At 37.4% G+C, this 22788-nt stretch overlaps 1 protein-coding gene across 1 annotated transcript; it reads left to right on the plus strand.

Moving 5' to 3' along the window:
• Positions 1 to 19399: 19399 nt before the first annotated feature.
• On the plus strand, positions 19400 to 22074 carry LOC145137136 (putative serine/threonine-protein kinase PBL23). Its single transcript, XM_079071274.1, has 5 exons — positions 19400 to 19774; positions 19877 to 20058; positions 20157 to 20346; positions 20455 to 20849; positions 21266 to 22074. The coding sequence occupies exons 1-5, from the start codon at positions 19660 to 19662 to the stop codon at positions 21500 to 21502; spliced, it is 1119 nt and encodes a 372-aa protein (XP_078927400.1). The 5' UTR covers positions 19400 to 19659; the 3' UTR covers positions 21503 to 22074.
• The last annotated feature ends 714 nt before the right edge of the window (positions 22075 to 22788 follow it).

Genomic DNA, 22788 nt, shown 5'->3' on the forward strand with positions numbered 1-22788 from the left:
TACGGAAATAGAATCGAAAATATATTACTGAAAAACTAGGACGCTACTATATCACCATCCTTAAGGATAATTAGCCCTCACTATGATCGTTGATGGATTTGAATGACTAAGATCCTCTTAGGACCTCCTTGATTCTAAGAATTACAGTTAACGATTCCTATAATTCTTCCAATTATTTCTATGATTATAGTTGCAGAATGTGAAAGAATGAATAAAAACGAGGGTCAAACACATGTATTTATACTTGTCATTCCCAACGATTGTGTTCCTTCGTTAACAATCCAACCGTTAACAAAAAAAAACCAGAAAAAAAAAAACGAATTTCAGTTTTCCCTAAAAAACCGAAAAATTGTTTACGGAAAAACTAACTCACCATTAAATGTAGACTATAAAATATTGTTGAAAAATAAAAGTTGATTATTAACTCTAAAACACTATATTTTTTTTGTTGTGGTTTTTGACTTTCTCAGTTTCGTGGTATCTGATTTAGGATATTTAGTAGTGTGATTTTTAGTTGATTCATTATCAATTTCGTCTAAATGTTATGTATAATGTAGATATCGCTCTAAACTACTAGGTTGGATAAAAATATTGTCTATACTATGGTAGTTTTGGAATTATATTTGAATTTAAAAATGATTGAATGTCAATTTCATTCCAGCTCTCTCAACCAATCTGACATTCTGAAACCAACAATGTTTTAAAAACCGTTTTTGCAACATTTGTTTTCTTGGATGAATCGAATTAGACTTTTAGAGGGTCAAAGGTTGGATTTTGGAAGAAAAAAAAAAGGTCCTCACGACGTGAGGCATGGAGGCTCACGGCGTGAGGAGGGCCGCATGAAGATTCTATCCGGGACTGAGCTCACGACGTGAGAAATATGAGCTCACGACGTGAGGTTCGCTGTAGCCCAAGCCCACAAAGTTTTAGGGTTTCCCACATATTAAAGCCCTCTTAAATCGGTTTTAGGGTTGATTTCTCAGCCTCCACCTTCCACTAACTCAGAAAACCCTAACTCTAATCCATCTTGGTGATTTTGGATCCATTATAGTGTTTTGGTGGCTAGAAGAAGAAGAAGGAAAAGTTCTCGAGTGTTGGTTCAGCAAGGAGGCTTCATCATCATCATCTTGTGCACATTTTGAACCATTGTAAGTGTCCAAGATCAAATCTTTATGAGCTCAAATTGCTAGATCTAAGTTCTACACTCCTTTTTGCATGTTTCTGATGGATTGCATGCTTGGGATCCATAAAGTTGGCAACTTTATGGATCAATGAGTCATTCTCTGTGATTAGTCTTATGGATCTGAAGTATGGTTATAATTTATGAATCTTGTTTGAGTTTGGGGCCATTTCTTGTCATTTTGACCTAAGATAGTTTTAGGACATGCTTGGGGCATGCATGTCCACCAAGTAATCGTTTTTATTGGCCTTTGGAGTCCTTGTTAGCTTCTGGAAGAATTAGGATTGAAAGCTTAATGGTTTAAGAACTCAAAAGTTGGATTTTTAGCATCAAACTGTTCTCACGACGTGAGACACAAGGTCTCACGACATGAGAAGCGTTTGGCCCCGTTTCTGGTTATCTGTTTGAGGCTCACGATGTGAGAAGGTTTCTCACGACATGAGGGCAACCCTGTTGACTTTTCCTTGGCTAAGTTGGCTAGGTTGAGTCGTGATGAGTTGGGATCTATTTGAGTGAGCTCTCATGACGTGACCAAGGCTGGTCACGACGTGAGATGTGGTTTTGGGCCTTGTTGGGCCATTTTGGGCTTTGGGTTGCCATCTTGGGCTATTGTGTGATTGGATCGGGCCTTGGTTTTGGGCTAAATGAGGAAACGGTAAATGGTCTTTTACCCTTTAGGAAGTTGGTTTATGGAGTGGGCCTCGAATTTTGGATTATCTGGATAATTGTTGATTAAGATTGTATTTTGTTAGTTGGCGCGAGGTTATCCGGTTCAACAACCCGAGCAAACATTTGATTATCAACGGATTGAGGTGAGTTTTCCTCACTGTACTTATGCGTCGAAGGCACCAAGGCCGACATATTGGATTGATATCCTGGTTTAGTGTATGTTGCTATGCTGTAGTGATCTGTTAGACCTGTATCCTGGTGTATAGGATGTTGCTATGTTGTAGTGATCTGTTAGACTTGTATCTAGGTATATAGAATGTTGCTATGTTGTAGTGATCTGTTAGATCTGTTTGTATTATTATTATTATTATTATTATTATTATTATTATTATTATTATTATTATATGAGCGTTAAACAATATTTTCCAACCACTATGTACAGTTAGGGGCCAGACATCAAACACCGGAGGGCAGTACCATTTTGGCATTATAGCACTTCTGAAATCCAACAACCCAAGCGGCCCTTCAAACCGGATTCTCCGTACCACGAGCAGTTAAAAAGATATTATAACGACACTTATATAAGTCATAATAATAACCCAAATATTTATTATAAGTTCATAATAACAATACTATATTTACATAAAAGCTATATTTAAAGTAGGGTAAGCGTATCCCACTTACAACGAGTTTTGCTAAAAACCGGGCTCTGCTGGAGCAGAGCTTTTGAGCCGAAAAACTCTTTTTCTCGGAGCCTTCGGGCGCTCCGGGGCTTTCTTCTAGCGCTAGGGAAGTTTCCTAGGCTTGGGGGGTGTTTGGGGAGGGTTAGAGAAAGAGTAGAGAGAGAAAGAAAGGAATTTTGGGGTGAGAAATATGGCTGGCCTCGCACCCCTTTTATAGGGCCGAAGCTTCGGAGTACGCTGAGCGTACCTTCGCAGGTACGTTGTGCATAAGGGGCACGTGTCCGAAATGTGTAGGGGCTACGTGGCTCGCTTCGGAACCGCTCAAAGGAAGACCGCGGGGCGTGACTTCGGTGTACTTGGAGCGTGCTAGTACGCGAGGCGTCCGAAGGCTACGCGGGGCGTGGCCTCGCAACCGTCTCGCATTTTGCATTTCCGTCTTCTAAAATTTGTAACTTTTGCATACGAGCTCCGTTTTCGATGTTCTTTATATCCAGACGTAGGTGGGACCGTACTCTAGAACTTTTGTTTAGACTCTGTCGGCTAATTTTGAATTTATTTTAAAGTTATATTTTTAACAGGCAGGGACATGAAAAGTCCGTTAAAAATTCATAACTTCGTCATCCGACGTTTGTTTTCGTCTGTCTTTTTACCGTTGAGCTACTATTAACGAGATCTTCGATTCTCGTTTAGGTTGTGTCGGCTAAAAATCGGTCGATCTAACATTCGAACTCTGGGCTACATACTGTTAAGTCGAAACTTGGAAAAATCATAACTTCCTCATACGAAGTTAGATTTGGGCGTTCTTTTTATGCACACTCTCAGTTCAATGTATACTACGACCTTCGTTTAGATTGCTAAGGCTAAAAAGTACTTCATCATAAACTTACCTTTTACGTCACACAACGTAGTGTCGGTTTTGTCGCAAAACTTTAACAGCTCATAACTTCTTCGTTATAACTCGGATTTCGGTGTTCTTTATATGTACGGAACCATTGTGACATATATTACAACTTAGTTAATATTATTTGTTCTATCTTTCTCGACACTTATTGTCTCTAGATTGACTAGCCTGGATCTGCAGGCGTTACACACAGTGAGAGAACTCACCCGAAGCAGCAAATAGAAAAGAAAACCACTGAAGTGGCTAAGATGGAAATCCAGCTCTGTGAACACCTACAATCATATTAATAATCTTACACACAGTGAGAGAACTCACCCGAAGCAGCAAACAGAAAAGAAAACCATTGAAGTGGCTAAGATGGAAATCCAGCTCTGTGAACACCTACAATCATATTAATAATCTATATTTAGCACATATTTCATTTATTACTAAGGATGACATATAAACGTCTAATTTTAATTTATTAATCGGTTTATAAATATTGCATGTGTTAATTTCCTAAGTAACACATACTTCATTTTTATTCCATTGTAATTCCTAATAGTTTATTTACCTTGCTTATTATAAACTTACACCCATTATAATGAATTAATATACTACTATGTCATTCAAAATACAACATTTGATTATTAATGAATTAAATATGACACTCAAATTGGAACTATATGAAACAATCAAATTTAATAACAATAAATAAGATAGAGCTGTTACTACTATGTTATCTCCTACATGGTTTAATTATAATTTGAAGATTGCGCTATCAGCTAAAAACAAATTTAAATTTGTTGATGGCACTCTATCTGTAACACCCGATTCCTGGTATGCATTTAATTCAAGTATTTCTCATGTTTTTCTCTGGGACTCAACGATTTGGAGGCCCAACTCGTCGAGTAGAGTCGTGACCCGCGGAAAGTTTAAGTAGTCTACTCGACGAGTCGGGAGACCGACTCGGCGAGTAGACGCTGTTTGAGTGAAACCCTAAATTGAGGGTTTGCACCCTATTTAAACACATTATAACCCCTCAAATCAGCCCCCATCGTCCAAAGCAAACCCTAACTCGAAACCCTATCCATTTATAGTGTGTTCTTGAGCCTTGTGGTGTTACTTTGTGTGATTGAAGCTTGAGGAGAAGAAGGAGGCTTGTGAGATCAAGGGGAAACAAGAAGATCCAGAGTTTTGAGCACATTAGAGGTATTAGAGGTATAAAGCTGAAACCTTGTCTATTCATCGTCTAGATCTTGATTTTGGACCTCTTCCTACATCTTTCTAAGCCCTAGTGAGGATGTATTCGAGATTAAGTATAAGAAGTGAGTTTGTGCTTCAGATATAGGGCTATTGGGGGTCTTTATGGCATAAAGGTGCCCACTTTGCTGCCATAAACACCCCATGCATCTTGTAGACCATCTTTTATGGATTTTTGAGCCAAAGCTCCCATGCATGTGCACCAAGTTTAGAATTTTACGTGTAAAATGGACATTAGGAGGCCAGATCTATGGTTTTGATGTGTTAAGACCCATTTAATAGTAATGGTCAAGGATGGACTCGGCGAGTCGTTCTTGGGACTCGACGAGTCGGGGTGTATCGACCACAAAATCCTTTCTGTCGATGGACCAGATGATAGTGTGGAAGGTCCCTCAGTTGTTTAGACTTATAAGGGACCTGGGAATCATGAGACTCGACGAGTGTTTGCGCAAACTCGGCGAGTCCAAGGCAATCTCCCAATCTTTGAAGATGGACTCGACGAGTTGTTCATACAACTCGGCGAGCCATAGACTGAACATCTTCTTATGGATGAAGATGAACTCGGCGAGTTCAAGAACGAACTCGGCGAGTTGGATGAAGATTGTTCGATGTGTTGTTGAAGGCGAACTCGTCGAGCTCTTGCTAGACTCGACGAGTAGGGACAGGATTATGGAATTTTGTGGATATGGGGACTCGACGAGTTGGCGGGCCAACTCGGCGAGTCGAGTCAACCAGATGTTGACTTTGACCACGGATTTGACTTTAACATTGATTGGGATTGAGTGACCCTTGTAAGGGTTACGAGTATGAGTTGATAACTTAGAAGAGTTGTCGTGTAGGGATTGAGGAGTCGGGGAGAGTCGATTTCCACACCGAGATCAGTGCAGACACTACGCGACAGCGAGGTGAGTTGTCTTCCAGTAAAAGTGGGTCTAAGGCACCAAGGTCGGCCCACTGGTAGTTGTTTAGTTGAAATGATTGTCTTTGTGATAATCATATGGGTTGCTTGTGCTTGATATATGTGTATGCTAGTATGTTATGTTATGTGAGATAGTATCAGTAGGAGGGGACTAGTCCCCGATTCGGTCGCTAGGACCAATGGGTAGGTCGGACACCCCAGATATGTCTGGCAGCATGATTATGATATGATATTATATGATAGCGGTAGGGGGTGAAATAGTCCCCGTAATCGGTTGAGATAGACCAGAGGGTAGGTCGGCACCTCAGAATAGCCTGACATGGGTAGGTCAGCACCCTAGAATGGCTTGACATGGGTAGGTTAGCACCCCAGAATGGCTTGACATGGGTAGGTCAGCACCCCAGAATGACTTGACATGGGTAGGCCAATTGCCCTAGATTGACCGCAGCAGCGCCAGTGGTGGTGCTGACTCCAGCAACTGCACGAGTTACGGATGGCCGGAAGGTCAAGACAGAGGTTCCAGTGGTGCGAAGCCGAGCATTTCAGCTGACAGCCGAGGAGGCACGTGCCGCACCCGATGTGGTGACGGGTATGATTTCTTCTCTTTATTTTTTTATATTATGTCGCTGTGATTTTGATATGTGATATGTATGCTCTGATTAGGATCGTTCCATGTGAACGGTATCCCAGTTCAAGTGTTGTTTGATTCGAGTGCTACCTGATCGTTTGTCTCTCTTGCGCTTAGCAAGAAGTTTCCTGAGTCCTCGGGCATGTTGAATTGCCCTCTAGAGGTCGAGATTACGGACGACCGGTCAGTGCGAGCACCAGAGGTTTTCAGAGATTGTGTTTTGAGATTGTTCGAGGAGCGTTACCTGGTAGACTTGGTTCCCATACCTTTGCGGCGGAACAAGGTTATTATAGGTATGGATTGGCTAAGCCCCAATGGGGCGGTGATCGACTGCGCACAGCAGTTGGTGCGAATCAGAACCCCAAGTGGGGGAGAGCTGGTGATTCAGGGCGATAGGCCACAACGAGGACCAGCCTTACGTTCAGCAGCGAGGGCTAGGCGCTACCTTCAGCAGGGTTGCACAGGATATGTCGCCTATGTTATGGATACCCGGGAGGCGGGTAAGGCGACGGTGGGCGATGTGCCAGTAGTACAAGAGTTCGTGGATGTATTCCCCGAGGAGTTGCCTGGGATACCTCCGGAGAGGCAGGTAGAGTTGCCCGACAATATGTATGTGGTTTTGGTATGTGGTATTATGGGGGAACTCACTAAGATTTGTGCTTATAGTTTTAGTTTTGGTTTCAGGTACCTCTTCGTCTAAGGGGAAGGAGCCGGCGGTGTAGCAATGCATCACACATACATGGGTTCCGCATTGAGTTTTCTGGGATTGTACTCTGATATTTTATTACTCCAAATGATATGGTTTCGAGACATGATATTATGGTTTTATGTATTGACATGATCTTGGCAATGTTTCGATAAATTATTTTATAAATCACTTAATTAAAAATGAAAATTTTGGCCTTAAATTTTGGGATGTTACACTATCAAAACTTGATGTTTCTAATCATGATCGAGTGAAATTGTGGCTTCGCAACAACAACATCATCATTTCATGGATTCTAGATGCAGTATCGAAAGAAATTTCCGCTTCTATCATTTATTTGGAGACTACAAATGATATGCAGAAGGAAATTCGTGAAAAATTTCAACAAAGAAATGGTCCATGAATATGACATCTCCAATTTCACGGCCAGAAAAAACCGATTTATTTATGCTTTAATAAAAACCAGAGTATCCTTTTTAAGAAAATATTGCAGAATTTGTTTCCAAAAGAATATGATAAAGATTTTATCAAAGTATTTCCGAAGAAATGTATTTCATTGTATTAAAACCTCGGGATGTCGTTGTCAATACAGATCAAAAGCATAAATCGAAACAACATACGCCTTAAAACATTTATTTATATCTACTGGCCTATAATCCATAATCACTCATCAGATCATCACATCTATGCTCTTGTGTCACTACCTATAATACAAGAAACTGAGTGGGTCAGGCTTAGGAGCCTGGTGAGCACATAGTTTTTTCAACCCACAATAATTAAGTTTATTAATTATATCAAATCAATCAACACGATTACCCATTCCCGTTATCCTCACTTTCTGTCCCTAAAGCGTCTAAATTAAAGGGCCTAGCCTAAGGATTTTCATCGGGATGACAACACTGCTTAGGGGATTCCTCAGCAATATATGTCAAATAAGGCAACCATGAGGGGGATGGAGTACACCTGGTGAACACTTAGTTCAAAAACACCTACAGGTTGCGAGCCTGCTAGCGTTCCACTAGACTGTCTAGAATAGTTCGTGGTCGTCATCTATACTCCGCTAGATGACTGGATCATCTTAAACATCGAAGCCTTTCATCATTTTATTTCTTCACACATCATCTATTTCATTTACCCATCATAATCATAGGTATAAAATACATATACAGTTTAAATTAAGTAAAACATGTATATTTTGTTCATCCAACATAGATATCAAGAACACATATAATATGCACACATTGCATGTAATTTATATTAAATACTTCATATCTATGTTTAAGATGAAAGTAACTATGCACTCACTTGTTAAAGTGATGACTCCAACGGGCAGCGCTTCGCTTCTAATAATTATTTTCCTTCGACGAAAGCTAGTATTATTACCACTAGATTTAAGTCTAATGTTTATTGCGACTAATTACGAGCAATATTGTTTTTCATGTAATATAATTGATAAACAATACTTTTCAACTACTATGTACAGACATGGGTCAGACATGAAACACCGGAGGGCAGGACAATTTTGGCATTTAAGCACTTCTGAAATCCAACAACCCAAGCGGCCCTTCAAACTGGATTCCCCGTACTGTGAGCAGTTAAAAAGGTATTATAACAATACTATAATTTATAATATTTAGCTCATATATTGATTATAGGTTCCTAATAACGATAATAAATTTAAACATAAGTTATACTTAGAGTAGGGTAAGCATAACTCACTTTAAGGGGGATTTGGCTAGGAACCGGGCTCTGCGGGGGTAGAACTTCTGAGCCGAAAAGCTCTTCTTCTCGGAGCCTTCTGGCGCTCCGGGACTCGTCTCTAGCACTTGGGAGTTACTAGGGATTGGGAGGGGTTTAGAGAGAAGTTTGAGAGAGAAATAAGGGTGAAGGTGTGAAGAATTATGGAGAACCTCGCACCTATTTATAGGTTGAGATCCTCGGCTACGCTGGGCGTACCCTTTGGAGTACGTTGCATGTACTTAGTACACTATGTGTACGAGGGCTACGCTCCGCGTACGAGGGGGAAGGTGTTGCGATCCGAAGCGAAGACCGTGGGGAGCAAGCAAGGGGCCGAGATTCGGCCATGTCACCCTCTTCGCATCAGCTCATTCCCGACTTCTAAATTCCCTAACTTTCGCATATGAGCTCCGTTTTTGACGTTCTTTATAACCACGCGTAGGTGGCGACGTAATCTACAACTTTCGTTTAGACTTTGTCGGCTAATTTTTACTTTATTTTTAAAGTTATATTTTAACAGGCATGGACATGTAAAGTCCGTTAAAAATTCATAACTTTGTCATCCGACGTCCGTTTTCGTCAGTCTTTATATTGTTGAGCTCTTATTAACGAGATCTTCAATTCTCGTTTAGATTGTGTCGGCTAAAAATCGGTCGATCTAAAATTTGAATTCCGGGCTACATACTGTTTTGCCAAATCTTAGAAAAATCATAACTTCCTCATACGAAGTCAGATTTGGGCGTTCTTTTTATGCACGCTCTCGGTTTAACGTATACTATAACTTTCGTTTAAATCGCTAAGGATAAAAAGTATTTTATCGCAAACTCACTTTTCACGTCACACAACGTCGTGCTGGTTTTGTCGCGAAACTTCGACAGTTCATAACTTCTTCGTTATAAGTCGGATTTCGGCATTCTTTATATCTCCAGAATCCTTGTCACGACCACTACAACTTTCTTCATAGATATTGGGTTTATCTATTATTTTATTTTTGACGCTTATTTTTATTCTTAATTTATTACATCGTTATAAGCATGTTTAATGCACATAAATCACATAATACTCAAATAATTCTTCTTTATTACTTCAAAATAGGTTACAATTGTTGACCCTAACTATTACATCATCTTACTAATGATTAGCCAGAAACACGGGCGTTATAATGAATTTTTCAAATCAAGAGAAACCTCATGAATCTCACTCAAGGTCAAGATTCTGTTAGTAATTACTATACCAAACTTAAAATGTTGTGGGAAAAATTGTCGAATTATAATCTCAAGTGCACGTGCAATGTTGCAAAGGATCTTGAGAAAACAATGAGTTTTCTTATGGGACTCAATGATAGTTATGCTCAGATTAGGGGACAGATTTTGTTAATGAATATGATTCCTTCTGTCAGTCGGGACCTTTTTACTTGTGATTCAAGAAGAAATACAACGTGATGTTAATGTTCTTCAGCAAAATGATCATGTTATGGCTTTTAACATGCATAGAAATAGTAACATTTACAATCAGAATCAAGTTCCCAAAATGATCATGTTAGGGCAAAATCATCATTTCTCCAAAAATTCCAACAACAACAAGAGCTTTAGAAAGGACTCTCCATTTTGCACTCCTTACAAACGTTTAGGGTCATACTTTGGAGAAATGTTATCGCCTGCATGGTTTTCCACATGACTATAGGACTAATTCAAACTATAGCAATGTCAATGCAGCTACAATTGAACCAGATCCTGAATCAATTTCAACCTGTCAAAGTGTAGTGTCGATCTTGGGAGCTAGTGTTGTGTAGTGTCGTAATTCAGTTATGAACTCATTGTAGATCCCAGTTTTGTTCTGTTGCTGTATAAAATTAATATTGGAATTATACAAGGTTTTAGAAAGGACTCAAAATGAGTACTTGTCAATACCAGAATTTAAGTAAGAAAACACTTAATAACTACTACGACACAATCTTACAAGTTTTATAAACTCAAAACCTATGATTTTTACATATAAACTATACAATTTCTTGTACGAAACTTCAAGAGTAAAGTTGGTTATTTCATGTTTTCACAAAAAGTAACATACCTTATTTTTATATAATTTGGTATTCAATATCTTTATATAAAAATGCATTTTTGGTGATGAGAACCGTAAAAATTTGATATAAGCGTGACTTACTTATATGTATTTTGCCAAATTTTTTACTTTTGGATTTGAACAAATGATGTTTTTAAATGAGGCCAAATACACTTTTATAACTCATTTATTTTATACTTTTGATAGAAAAGTAAGTATTTATAAAGTATAAAACACTTTTGGTTATAAAAATACTTTGTGTCAAAACCTGTAGAATTCACCAACAATTTTCTTGACGTATCTTAATGCATGTATTCTCAGGTTATTTAGAAGGTCGGAAGTGTTCGTACAGAAGACCCTCCATTATTTTATCATACATTTGTAAATGCTGGATTGTTAGGTGTGTGTCATGATTTAGCAATAGTTATTGTCAATGTAATTTCTATTTCGGTAATAATAGAAGATTCTATTTGTACTGTTCAATGTATATTCAATAACTATGATCGCTAATTTACGACGCGTACCTCAGTGTTTCCGCCGCCGACCGAGGGTGTGAAAGATTGGTATCAAAGCTGTTGGCTATAACGAACTAGTACTTTCTTAGGAAAGGGCGACTATAGCCTAGGGCTTGCTCTCTTAGGTTAGGTATATTCCTTAACCTACAGTTATAGGGTTATATAGGCATATATAAACTCAAACCCTCGAACACTAATACAACACAAGGTTTTAGGTCAAACACCTTAGCTAATTCGGTTGTACATGATCCAAACCACACCTAGACGTAGACTGAGCACCTATGTTTAATTATGGTTAGACCGATGAACAATCAAGCTTGGTTTTAGTTGTTGGTAGACTAAAACGCTTGGAATCCAGAATATTTAAAGGAAATCATAGTTCGAAACTCTTAAGAACTCTTGAAAATTTTAGAGAACACTTATGAATATTTAAAAATATCTAATTCAAATCCCAAAGAAATCCTGATTAACATGAACATGAAAGTGGTTATAATTCATGTCTAGTTTCCAAGATATCTTGATTCAAATAAATCATAACTTCAGAAATCAAGGTTCGGTCAAAACATCGAGTTGTGAGCAACTTCCTCTGTAGCATTTTCTTTGTAAATTTGCACAACTTGTCCCAATAATTGCTGGTTTCTTGTCATTCATTCCAAGTGTAACATTTCACCATTGGTAGTACTGTAAAAGTTTGCTACATCTAATACTCATAGTAGATTCAATCTCAGGAAAACCCACATTATTTCTACACGTTTAGCAAAAATTATAATATTATCGCTTATATACACATCGATATTTTCACGCGACTCATTTCTCCTTGAACCAATTGTAATGAGACAAGGTAATGTCTCACAATAAATCGGTGATTGATCATCCAACACCAACACAATCACTTGAAACAGTTACAATCGAATTAATGATCGAACAACAAGTAGCTAACACTTTGGACCACTTACAAATCCAACAGGAACAACTTCTCTGAGCAAAGTAGAATTGGAATCAACAACCATAGAAATAATAGTTATGTCCGGAGGACATGAACACACGAAGAATTCATGAACCAACAACCCAGATACTTCTATGACAATGAAGGAGTTATAGGTTTGGCACTCTAGATTTAAATGATGGAATCAATATTCCATGTTTGTTCGTGTACAGAAACTATCGTGTTTAGGTTTGCCACCTACACTTTTAAGGACACAAATTTTACCAGGTAGAACTATTATGTGTAAATCGTGGGCATCGACTCTGCTTATGCCACGACTTGAGAAGCACTACAAGTGATGCTCATAGGAGTATGCTACCAACAGTTGAAATGCAAAAATTGGAGCAAGCATTGGTGGAAGAACATCTTGTTATGAAAATGGGCATTTTGAGAGAAAACTGCCCAAGACTAAAGAACCAGGAGATAACAGCTCGAGTCAGGGCAATCGTAATTGAAACAAGGAATGAAAACCAGGAACCACTAATAGTAACCAGTGTGTTTCTCGTTAACTAATTGTATACCGAGGAACTTCTAATTCAGTTATAAAAAGAAATCCTTGCAAACCCCAAACTTAAACCTATTATGAGTCATGAAACCAGCAGATTAGAGAAAACCTGTAAAGTGGAGACAACTAGTGAGCTGTCAGAAATCTACACGCGAAATTTTAATAATTCCATCCTAACACTTACCAAATCATGTTTTTCACGTCAATCTCGTGCTTATGTCACTGAAAGTCCAATATCGTTGTCTTTATGACACGGTTTTGTTTGTGTCACGTCAGGTGATATACGACCCCTAGTAACTGACAAAGTAACCATTAACGATCGATCTTTACTTATAGACTTCATACCAATTTCGAGCAGAAGCTTTGACACTATCATATGTATGAATCGACTACTTCCCCATTATGTATAGATCTGTAGCACAAGAAAACAATATGACTAAACCTACCCCATGAGAAGGACATGGTCATTTATGATGACAAGTCAGAGAAGAACCTAAACTTTCTTTCCTACCCTAAAGATCAAATGTGAAAGATTTAAAAAAATGTGAAGGATTTAATCAAATGTGAAGGACTTGATAAAATGTGAAGAAATTAATCAAATGAGAAAATTTTGATGATATGTGAAGGCTTTAATCAAATAATAAGGATTTGATAATATGTGAAGGATTTAATCAAATGTGAGGGAATTGATAAAATGTGAAGAATTTAATCAAATGAGAAAAATTTGATGAAATGTGAAGGATTTAATCAAATGAGAAGGTTTGATAAAATGTGAAGGATTTAATCAAATGAGAAGGATTTGATAAAATGTGAAGGATTAAATCAAATGTGAAGGATTTGATCAAATGTGGACGATTTAGTGAAGATTTCTTCCTAAGGAATGAATGTTGAAACTTTAACAACAAAAGAATTTGTGTTGGCTAATACTAGAGATTCATCAGGAACTTCTCCAGGATAAGCCTAATCACCAAATATGCTAACACCAAAAGGAAACAAAGTCCAACTAGAGAAATAAGCAAGAGATTATATTACAGAAGTTAGAACAACTATGGTGTAACGCACAAATCCTACCTTTCTGAAAGAACAGAGAACTTGTTTGTATACGACGACATGTACATAAAGGATTGAGGTGCATATAGATGAATTAAGACAAGGTTTTTGCTTATGCTTTTGGTTGAATGACATAAATGAGAAATTTGTTATTATCATAACATGTGAGATTCGTTAACATTATAATGAGATTGACATGGTAGCAAATGTCATTAGCTGAAAAGAACATACCAAACCCGCTGAGTACGAATATTAACTATGAATATCCATTCACAATCTACAACTTAAATTTGAGAAGTTTTACTCAAGACCCTAAGAGAGAAAAGCTTCGTGAGTGAAGCTATGTGAAAATTGGATAAATAGGTCAAACTCAGGGATGACGGGACGTGATACTTTATAAACCAAATTTGTATGCCTAAGTGCAGTGAACACAAGTGCATAGTATTGGACGAAGCTTACAGACTAAAGTGTCCCATCCTTCCAGGCTCTGACCTAATGTGCTTATATCTAAAGAAAATAGAAGTGGTGAACATTCATGAAAGCATATATTACCGATTGAGTGGACAAATAACAAACTTGTATCAAAGGCAAAACATCAAAAAACACTCAGTATTAGGATAACAATAAGTAATACCCGAGTAAAAGTGGGAACCAACGTCAATGGACTTTATACCAAAGCTGCCTAATAAACCTAATGGTTTTGAATTTATTCAGGTAGTGGTCCAAAGATTGACTAAGTCCTCCCACTTCCTGCTAATCGAAGAACCATGCGAAATGGAAAAGCTGACCAGTCCTTGCCAAAGAAATCGCCAGACTGCACGAGGTACTGATCTTTATCATCTCTCACTAAGATAGTAGATTTACCTAGCAATTTTGACAATCATCGAAATCTTTGGGTACGCACTTAGACATAAGCATAGCTATTCATCCCTAATGGCCACGACGAAATAACCATCCTGACTTGGATAATATGCTCTAAACTTGTATGATAGACTTTGGATATTGCATGGAATACTCATTTTCGTTAATTGAGTTTTTCCTGCAACAATAATTATCACACCAGCATCAAGGCCACACCGTTTGAGGCTTTATACAAATGCAATTGCCAATACTCGATATGTTGAGCAATGAATGAAAATGCGAAATTGAACAAAGAACAGGCAGGTGATGCGTTGTATTCTGATCCATGAATCACACAAGAGATTACAGAAAAGATTATGTGAACCTGAGAACGTTTACAAACTATACATGAACGACAAACGAACTTTGTCAACAAAAAAATGTAAGTCTCGAACTCCAATTCAGAGCCTATGTAACTTTAAAATCCTTCCCCTATAGAGAAATGATTCGGCTTAGAGAACGAGTCAAGTTAAACCGCAACTCAAAGGACCTTCGAAATTCTTAACTGAATTTGGTCCTGATACTTATATCATGTTATCTTGAGAACTAAATGATGTGCATGACGCTTTTTCATACATCAAATCCCAAGGAGTGTCGGTCCGATGACACACTTTTTATCTCTCTTTCAGTAAAGTAAGATAGGAAATTGTGCTATGTTTCATAAATGGGAAATTACACGCGATAGAATTGTATACAAGATTTGATAACCTTAAAAGACTTGATTCAATCTTATTCCATATTCCTTTCTTTTTGTGGGATTAGAATAGAACCATATGTTCGAATGAGTACCCAATCTTGGGTTATGCGACTTAAAACGACTATAAAATAATCATGTGGGGATCAAGCGAAACGAAAACGCCACCAACTTTCTATAATATTTTATCTACATGTTGAATTTCGGGACAAAATTCCTTTCAACGGGGGGATAATGTAACAATCGGTAAAAATTGGTCAGAGTTCGGCGGTCAAACTACCACGAACCGCTATGTGTTAAGGACCAATTGTGTATAAAGTTTATGTTAATAATGTATATTAAAGATATTATAATCATAATTACTTTTAGAACATCTCAAACTACTCAAACCATCCATCATTGAAGATCGAATCGAAAATCACCAAAAATTAAATTTATTGGTGACATTAAAAATAAAATTTTGCATTAAGTATATTTGAGAGTTACGGATAAGAAATTTGACTAGATTACGTTCTCTTGATTCCGTACATTAAGTATATTTGAGAGTTATGGATACGAAATTTTGCATTAAGTATATTTAGCAATAGCTATTGTCAATGTAATTAACAATAGAAGATTTTATTTGTATTGTTCAATGTATATTCAATAACTGTGATCATTGATTTATGGTGCGTACCTCGGCGTTTCTGTCGTCGGCCGGGGGCGTGACATTAACTTCTTGGAACCCTTCCCATTACCAACCTCCACCACCTCATATCGTTCTTTTGAAACCCTAGCCATCAATTGTGAGTTTTGGAAGCATTAGTGTGATTTTTTTGTGTATTCTTGAAGAAGGAGTCCATTGGAGAAGCAAGTGGAAACTCCAAGCTTTATAGATCCAGACTTTGCACTTCATGACCTATCTCCAGAAGATATAAAGCTTGCATATTGATGCTCCTTTTGTTAGATCTAATTAGCTCATGGGTTTTATTCTTTTGGTCCCTTAACCTTGGTCTTTATGGGTATAAGCTACTCCAGACCTTATAAGTGTCATTTCTTGATGTTTCTGAGCTTGTAGAGTCATAAAAATAGGATCTTGGTCACTCCTATCCACCCATGCATGAGCTCTTGAGAATGAAAGGGTATTTTGGTACTTATCGCTAGGTGTTATGCTCTTTTAAACCGTGCAAATGTAGACTTTATCCATTAAGACATCTATCTATTATAGATTTGGAAGTTTAGAGGGTTTACTTTCTGTATTAAGCACTTGATGGAAAAGTTAGGCACCAACGTGCTATGTAGGGAGTAGTTTTAGCTACATTCAGCGTAGCTGCGAATTTGACCGTTATGCTGCCTCTAGCTCTACGTTGGATGTGAAGCATCATGTACGTGGGGCGTAGGTCAATTGATAGTTGGTCGTTGACTTTGACTAGGGTTGAATTTTGGTCAACTTGAGAGTTTGGGATTATAGATTGAGACTGGGTCTCTGTTTATTGCATAAGTGACTCATAGTGCTGGTTCTTGGAGTCGTGAGAGTTGTTGTGATATTTGTTGGGTTGAGAGGTGAGTTTCTCACTAAACTCATGTTTTGGTACTTATGTATCCTTGTGTATAGGATATTGCTATGCTATAGTGGTATGTTAAATTAGTATATTTGTACGATTACCTGTATTGCTAGTTATTGTTTATCTGTTTTCATATGTCGATATAGTGTAGTTGGGTCGAGACGGTACTCCTTGTGTTGTACGCCAACAAACCCGGGAGCAATCCAATCATAAGTTGAGGGTCGGGAGGGCATTCCAGTCTTATGTTGTGGGCTTGGGTTCAATCCAGTCATAAGTTGAGGGTCGGGAGGGCATTCCAGTCTTATGTTGTAGGCTCGGGGGAAATCCAGTCGGGAGACTGTGGGCCAGGGGCAATCCAGTCGTGATACTGTGGGCTCAGGGGCAATCCAGTTTTATATTGTAAGCCCGGTATGCATGTATTGTTTATGTATTGTTATGTGGGGTATTTTGGAGGAACCCACTAAGCTTTGTTCTTACCCAGTTGTTTGTAATTGTTTTTCAGGTACCATTGGTGATTGTGGAAAGGCGAAAGTGTGATCGTACATATCCTCCTACTGTTTTATACTTAAGAGATTATTTGATACTCTGACTCTATGGATTTTATTTGAAAAACAATGATTGATTATCTTATGGTTTTATGAAAACGTATTTAATAAAAATGGAAAATTTTAGCATAGGGATGAGTGTGGGACGGAACCGGTACCGACCCGTACCGTTCCAGATTTCCCGAAAACCAAATTTTATTGAAAGTTAATCCCGAGTACCGAACCGAATTAACATCACCGGAAATGGTACCGGTTTTCGGTACTAGTATCGGTACCGGTGGTACCGAATCCCAAAATTCATGTATTTGGAGTACCGAGTACCGTCCCATATTTTCAAATTCGGTACGGTTCAGTAACGGTTCCGGTACGGTACCGGTACAGGATCGGGATTTGGGACAAACTGCTCATCCCTATTTTGACATGGTTTTTGGGATTTTTCAACATAAAACTACAAGGAATCTACATAAACCGTAGATCGGAGCAAATAACTCTAGATCTAATGGGAAAAGATAACAAGAATAACAGATGCGGAAAGAAGAAGATTAGATATGCTAACCTTGACGTCAAACGGCAAACGATGATCGCAGATCAATCACAAACAACATCTCAAGCGACCATGACTCTGATACCATGTTAAAAAATATAGAAACCAAACATTCCCAACATCAACGATTCTTATATCATTTGAGGACAAAGAACCATAAGGTTTTTAAGTACTTACACAAGAACCTCGCTACAAAATCACCTACTTCACTCTCAATATGAACACTCAACCTAAGCTACAACTGTTATCAAATCACACTAGAAAATAAGGATGAAACCCTAATCTATACATGTTCAGTGGAAGAGAAAGAACGAGTGAGCTTCTAACGTGTGTGTGTGTGTTAGAGAGTTATGTGAACTAATGAACCAATTAAAACTCCTTACCCATGGATCGTAAGATCTGCGAGAAAAACCAGCATAAGAAGAAGAAAAACGACGCGCAATCCAGAAGAACAATAGAAACAATACAAATAACCCCTCAACAAAATATCACTTCATGTTTGGTATAAACCAAATTATAGAGATGACACAAAATACTTTGCAAATATAATACTTAACAACAATAACCTAATGAATAAATAATGAGATTGAATATAGAAAATATTACTATTTTGAACACAACCGATCATATTAGGGTTTTGTTCCCATATTCATTGTACTAAGTGTGAGATCCGTATAATACACAAGTTTTTTTCAATTTTTTTTAATATATTTTGTTAAGCATTACATGTTTAATAATTTATAAAACTGATTTTGGAAAGAATATCAATATTAGCTGTGAATGAATCAATTTTTGCAAGATTTCTGCAAATTATCGTGAATTCAAAAGAGATTGTCCGAAAATTATGTTTTTCAATTAGGAATGTTGATTTAAATTTAAATTGAATTTAATACATTAATTGACAAATTGCGTGAGAATATAAGGAGACATTTATATTTCCTTATTTTCTTTTTTATATTTTTAGATTAATTTTTTTATAATTTAATAAAAAGCTAAAAAACCACAATTTGCCAAGTGGATTTAAATGAAATTGAAATTTAAAAAAAAATATTGTATTGAATTAGGTGATGACATGTGGCAAAAACCCTTTTTTAGGTAGGATTGTAATTATTATTGTGTTAAATATTTTTCACAGAATGGGAGTTGAAAAGTACATGGTATTAAAAACTACAGTTTTTTTTTTCTTTTTAATAAATATTGGAGTTGGCTTTATAGTGTCAACACCGTCTAATGACATATAAAGATTATACAAGTTGTTTAGTGATTTAGGGCTACTAAAATTATAAGTCAGACGTTTATATATAAAAAAAGAATTGGATGGCCAGCTAAATATCAGGAGGTAATATATTTGACCATGTCAAAATATTAATTTGTCTTAACAATTTCAAATCTGACTTACACGAAACAAGAAATAAAATCGGAATTTCTCTTAGCTCCGTGAAACGCCTGACCGAACAACATTGGTTCTTTCCAGACCAGGAGCTAAAAGAAATTCCGCTTGGTTATTCAGATAAATTTAATTTATCTGAACGCACGTTGGTGTTGCCAGGTCTCAACGCCATCGTGAGTTCTCGATGGATCAAAGAAATCACGAAACATGTGAATGACTCGAACGGGGCGCGGTAGGCCGTCGTCCTGATTCGTTGACAAAATGATGGGTTGTTTTTGGTGTTGTTTCAACCAGAAACGAACCAACAGGAAGAAAGGCATTCGTGATTTTAAAGAATCAAGGCAAGACTCGTTCCCCGGGTTTTCTCGTGGAAATGGTAACCCCCCCTTTTTTTTCTTTTTGTATTAAACTTTGTGTTCTTCTGTTTCATTCAGGTTGTTTTTAATTAAATGAGATTAATCGAATGTAAATTATACAGATAGCTTTAGAAGAAGTTATATAAGGGATGAGATAGCCAAGTACGGAAAAAGGGAAATTTCTTCGCAATATTTCACATACGAGGAGTTGTCCGCTGCCACCAAGAACTTCAGTTACAACAATTTGATTGGGGAAGGCGGTTTCGGGAGGGTCTACAAAGGACACATTGCCAACAAAAACACCGTAAGTTCCAAATTCATTAATTCATCGTATGATCAACTATCATAATCCTATCATAATTTGTGTTTTTCTTTTTCTTTTTTTTCTTTCGCATTTAATAGGACATTGCTGTAAAGAAACTCGATAGAAATGGATACCAAGGCAACCGGGAGTTTTTGGTGGAGGTTTTGTTGTTGAGCCTTCTTCATCATACGAATCTTGTCAATTTGCTCGGATATTGCTCTGACGGTGAACAACGGATCTTAGTTTACAAATATATGCCTAACGGCTCTCTGGAAGATCACCTCTTCAGTATGTCATGATTCATAACAGTTTTTCTTTTTCATTATATGGGTCTCATTAGAAATGTGAACCTTTGAGTCTATATTTTATAACTTTTTCCCCTTTTTTTTGGTTAAGATTGGAGAGTCGGAGAGCTAAAACCGCTAGAATGGGACATAAGAATCAAGATTGCAACGGGAGCAGCACGAGGCCTGGAATACTTGCACAACAAGGCCGATCCTCCAGTGATCTATCGTGATTTAAAAGCTTCAAATATTCTACTAGATGAAGAGTGGAATCCAAGGCTTTCTGATTTTGGATTAGCCAAATTAGCTCCAACGGGCGAGCAAACTCATATAACAACCAAGGTGATGGGAACTTACGGGTATTGTGCACCGGAATATGCATTGACTGGTCGATTGACTCGAAAATCCGATGTCTATAGCTTTGGAGTTGTGTTTTTGGAGATAATCACCGGAAGGCGAGTCATCGACTGTTCAGGACCAAGCGAAGAGCAAAATTTGATTGCTTGGGTAGGTATAAACTAAACGGAAATTAAACAACAATAAGAAACTACCCTTTGTGTGGAAAGAAGAAACCTATATTTTCTCTTCAAAAAACTTTTTTAAAAGAGAGAAATTTGACTCATAACATCTATAAAAGCAGATCACGACAAAGAATATAGATTTAGAAGTATAGTAGTGTGTGTAAGCTGTTCTAAAAAAGATAAGATCACTAGACATGTGTTGAGCCCCTAAAAGTTGTAAACGATGGCTCTCTGATATCATGTTAGATATGTAGAGTCATATATTTACTCTCCAAAAAAACTCCCATACAAAGAGTGGGATGAGTTTGAAACATATATGCATAGACGCATATGAGACTGTGTATAGACAATGTGGGATACCAAAATATACCTTTTCCTTACATTTCTATTAAATATTTGCAGGCAGCACCGTTGTTTAAAGACCGAAGAAAGTTCCATTTGATGGCGGATTCATCGCTTGAAGGGAGATATCCGATGAAAGGGCTCTATCAAGCTTTAGCCGTAACAGCAATGTGTCTTCAAGAAGATGCCACAAAACGACCCGTCATGAGTCAGGTGGTCTCCGCTCTCGAGTACTTAACTTCAGGACAAAATGAAGAACAGCCAACGGGAGATGGTGATAGTAGTTCCGAGGAGTGAAGGCTGCTAGAAAAACGAGTAGCGATGGACAAATCCGTCGCTAACTCTTCAACGTCTGGCGCTGTTTTTGCTAGTTAGCAACAGAATAGCGATGGATTTTTTTAGAATAGCAAAGGATTTTCCGTCGCTAAGTAGTTGAAGGACCTGGTGTAGGAAACAAGCTGTACAAACATGTAAATTCGAAGTTCCCATTTTTCGTTAATGTTAGAAGCTTTAACTTGTTATAAAGTTTTGTCTCGAGATAATTATGTGTTTCGTGACTTGAACACTCAACTTTTTCACAGTTAAATGCATCAACACCCTTACGATGGGAACCTAGTGGTGAGGTGCAGAATTCCACCACATATAGGTACAAGGTTCAAACTCCGTACGCCTAGAATATCATCAGTGTTCCATGATTGACCTCCTACGTAGACATTAAAACGGGTTGACGTGGACTGTTCAGGAGTTTATTTTATTTTATTTTTAATTTTAAATGCATCCGTGCGAGCTAGATTATGTTTTTTAAGCCGGTTTATGTCTTAGTCTTATACATATCTTTATAAAAGTAATGGAAACTTTGTTATACGTTTTCTTATGGAACTATGAATGGAAAGAAGAATATATTGGATAAAATTGGATTTTCAACGTGATTTTGTGGAGTCATGTCGAAGATGTATAATGCTTCACCGCAACTACTTCCAAAAATAATCTGAAACGAAGCTTAGCATATGTGTTTGTATCATGGTTGTTAAGATCCCGATCTTGATCTTAAGATCTTCCGATTTTAAGATCCTACAAACCAAAAATGATCCCGATCTCATTAGAATCTATTTGAAGCAAGATCTATAGTGAGATCTTAGGATCCCGATTAGGATCTTAAGATCTTAACACGATCCGATCCCACCACTTTAGTTTTATTATATAGTCGAACCTTTAAAAAATTTGTATTCAACTTGAAATCGAGCAATGCAAGTTGCGAAATTATCATTATTTTATCACTTCATCTCGAATTACACAACTTACACTCATGATATCTTGTTTGTGACCTTAAGCCTTTAGTTGTAGATTATAATGATCTTGTTTCTTTTTGTAATTAAGATGTTTTCTTTCTAATTTTAAGGTTTGTAGCAACAAAAACTATGATTCATGTTTAAAAATGTAAAGTTGACTTCATTTTGACGGCTTAATCAACGTCAAATTATAATGTATACTGCACACCTAAAATCTTACGAGCAAATTTGAATACAAGTTCATTTTAGTAGGATCTTCTGATCCCGATCCAATCTTACAATTACGATTTTGCA

This window comes from Lactuca virosa, chromosome 9 (genome assembly GCF_052849685.1).
Source record: "Lactuca virosa cultivar CGN04683 chromosome 9, Lactuca_virosa_CGN04683_v6, whole genome shotgun sequence".
NCBI lineage: Eukaryota > Viridiplantae > Streptophyta > Magnoliopsida > Asterales > Asteraceae > Lactuca > Lactuca virosa.

Coding starts and splice junctions, on each gene's coding strand:
- LOC145137136 (XM_079071274.1), top strand. CDS start 19,660: ATGATGGGTTGTTTTTGGTGTTGTTTCAACCAGAAACGAACCAACAGG. Junction 19,775..19,876: donor CGGGTTTTCTCGTGGAAATG/GTAACCCCCCCT, acceptor TAAATTATACAG/ATAGCTTTAGAAGAAGTTAT. Junction 20,850..21,265: donor AGCAAAATTTGATTGCTTGG/GTAGGTATAAAC, acceptor AAATATTTGCAG/GCAGCACCGTTGTTTAAAGA.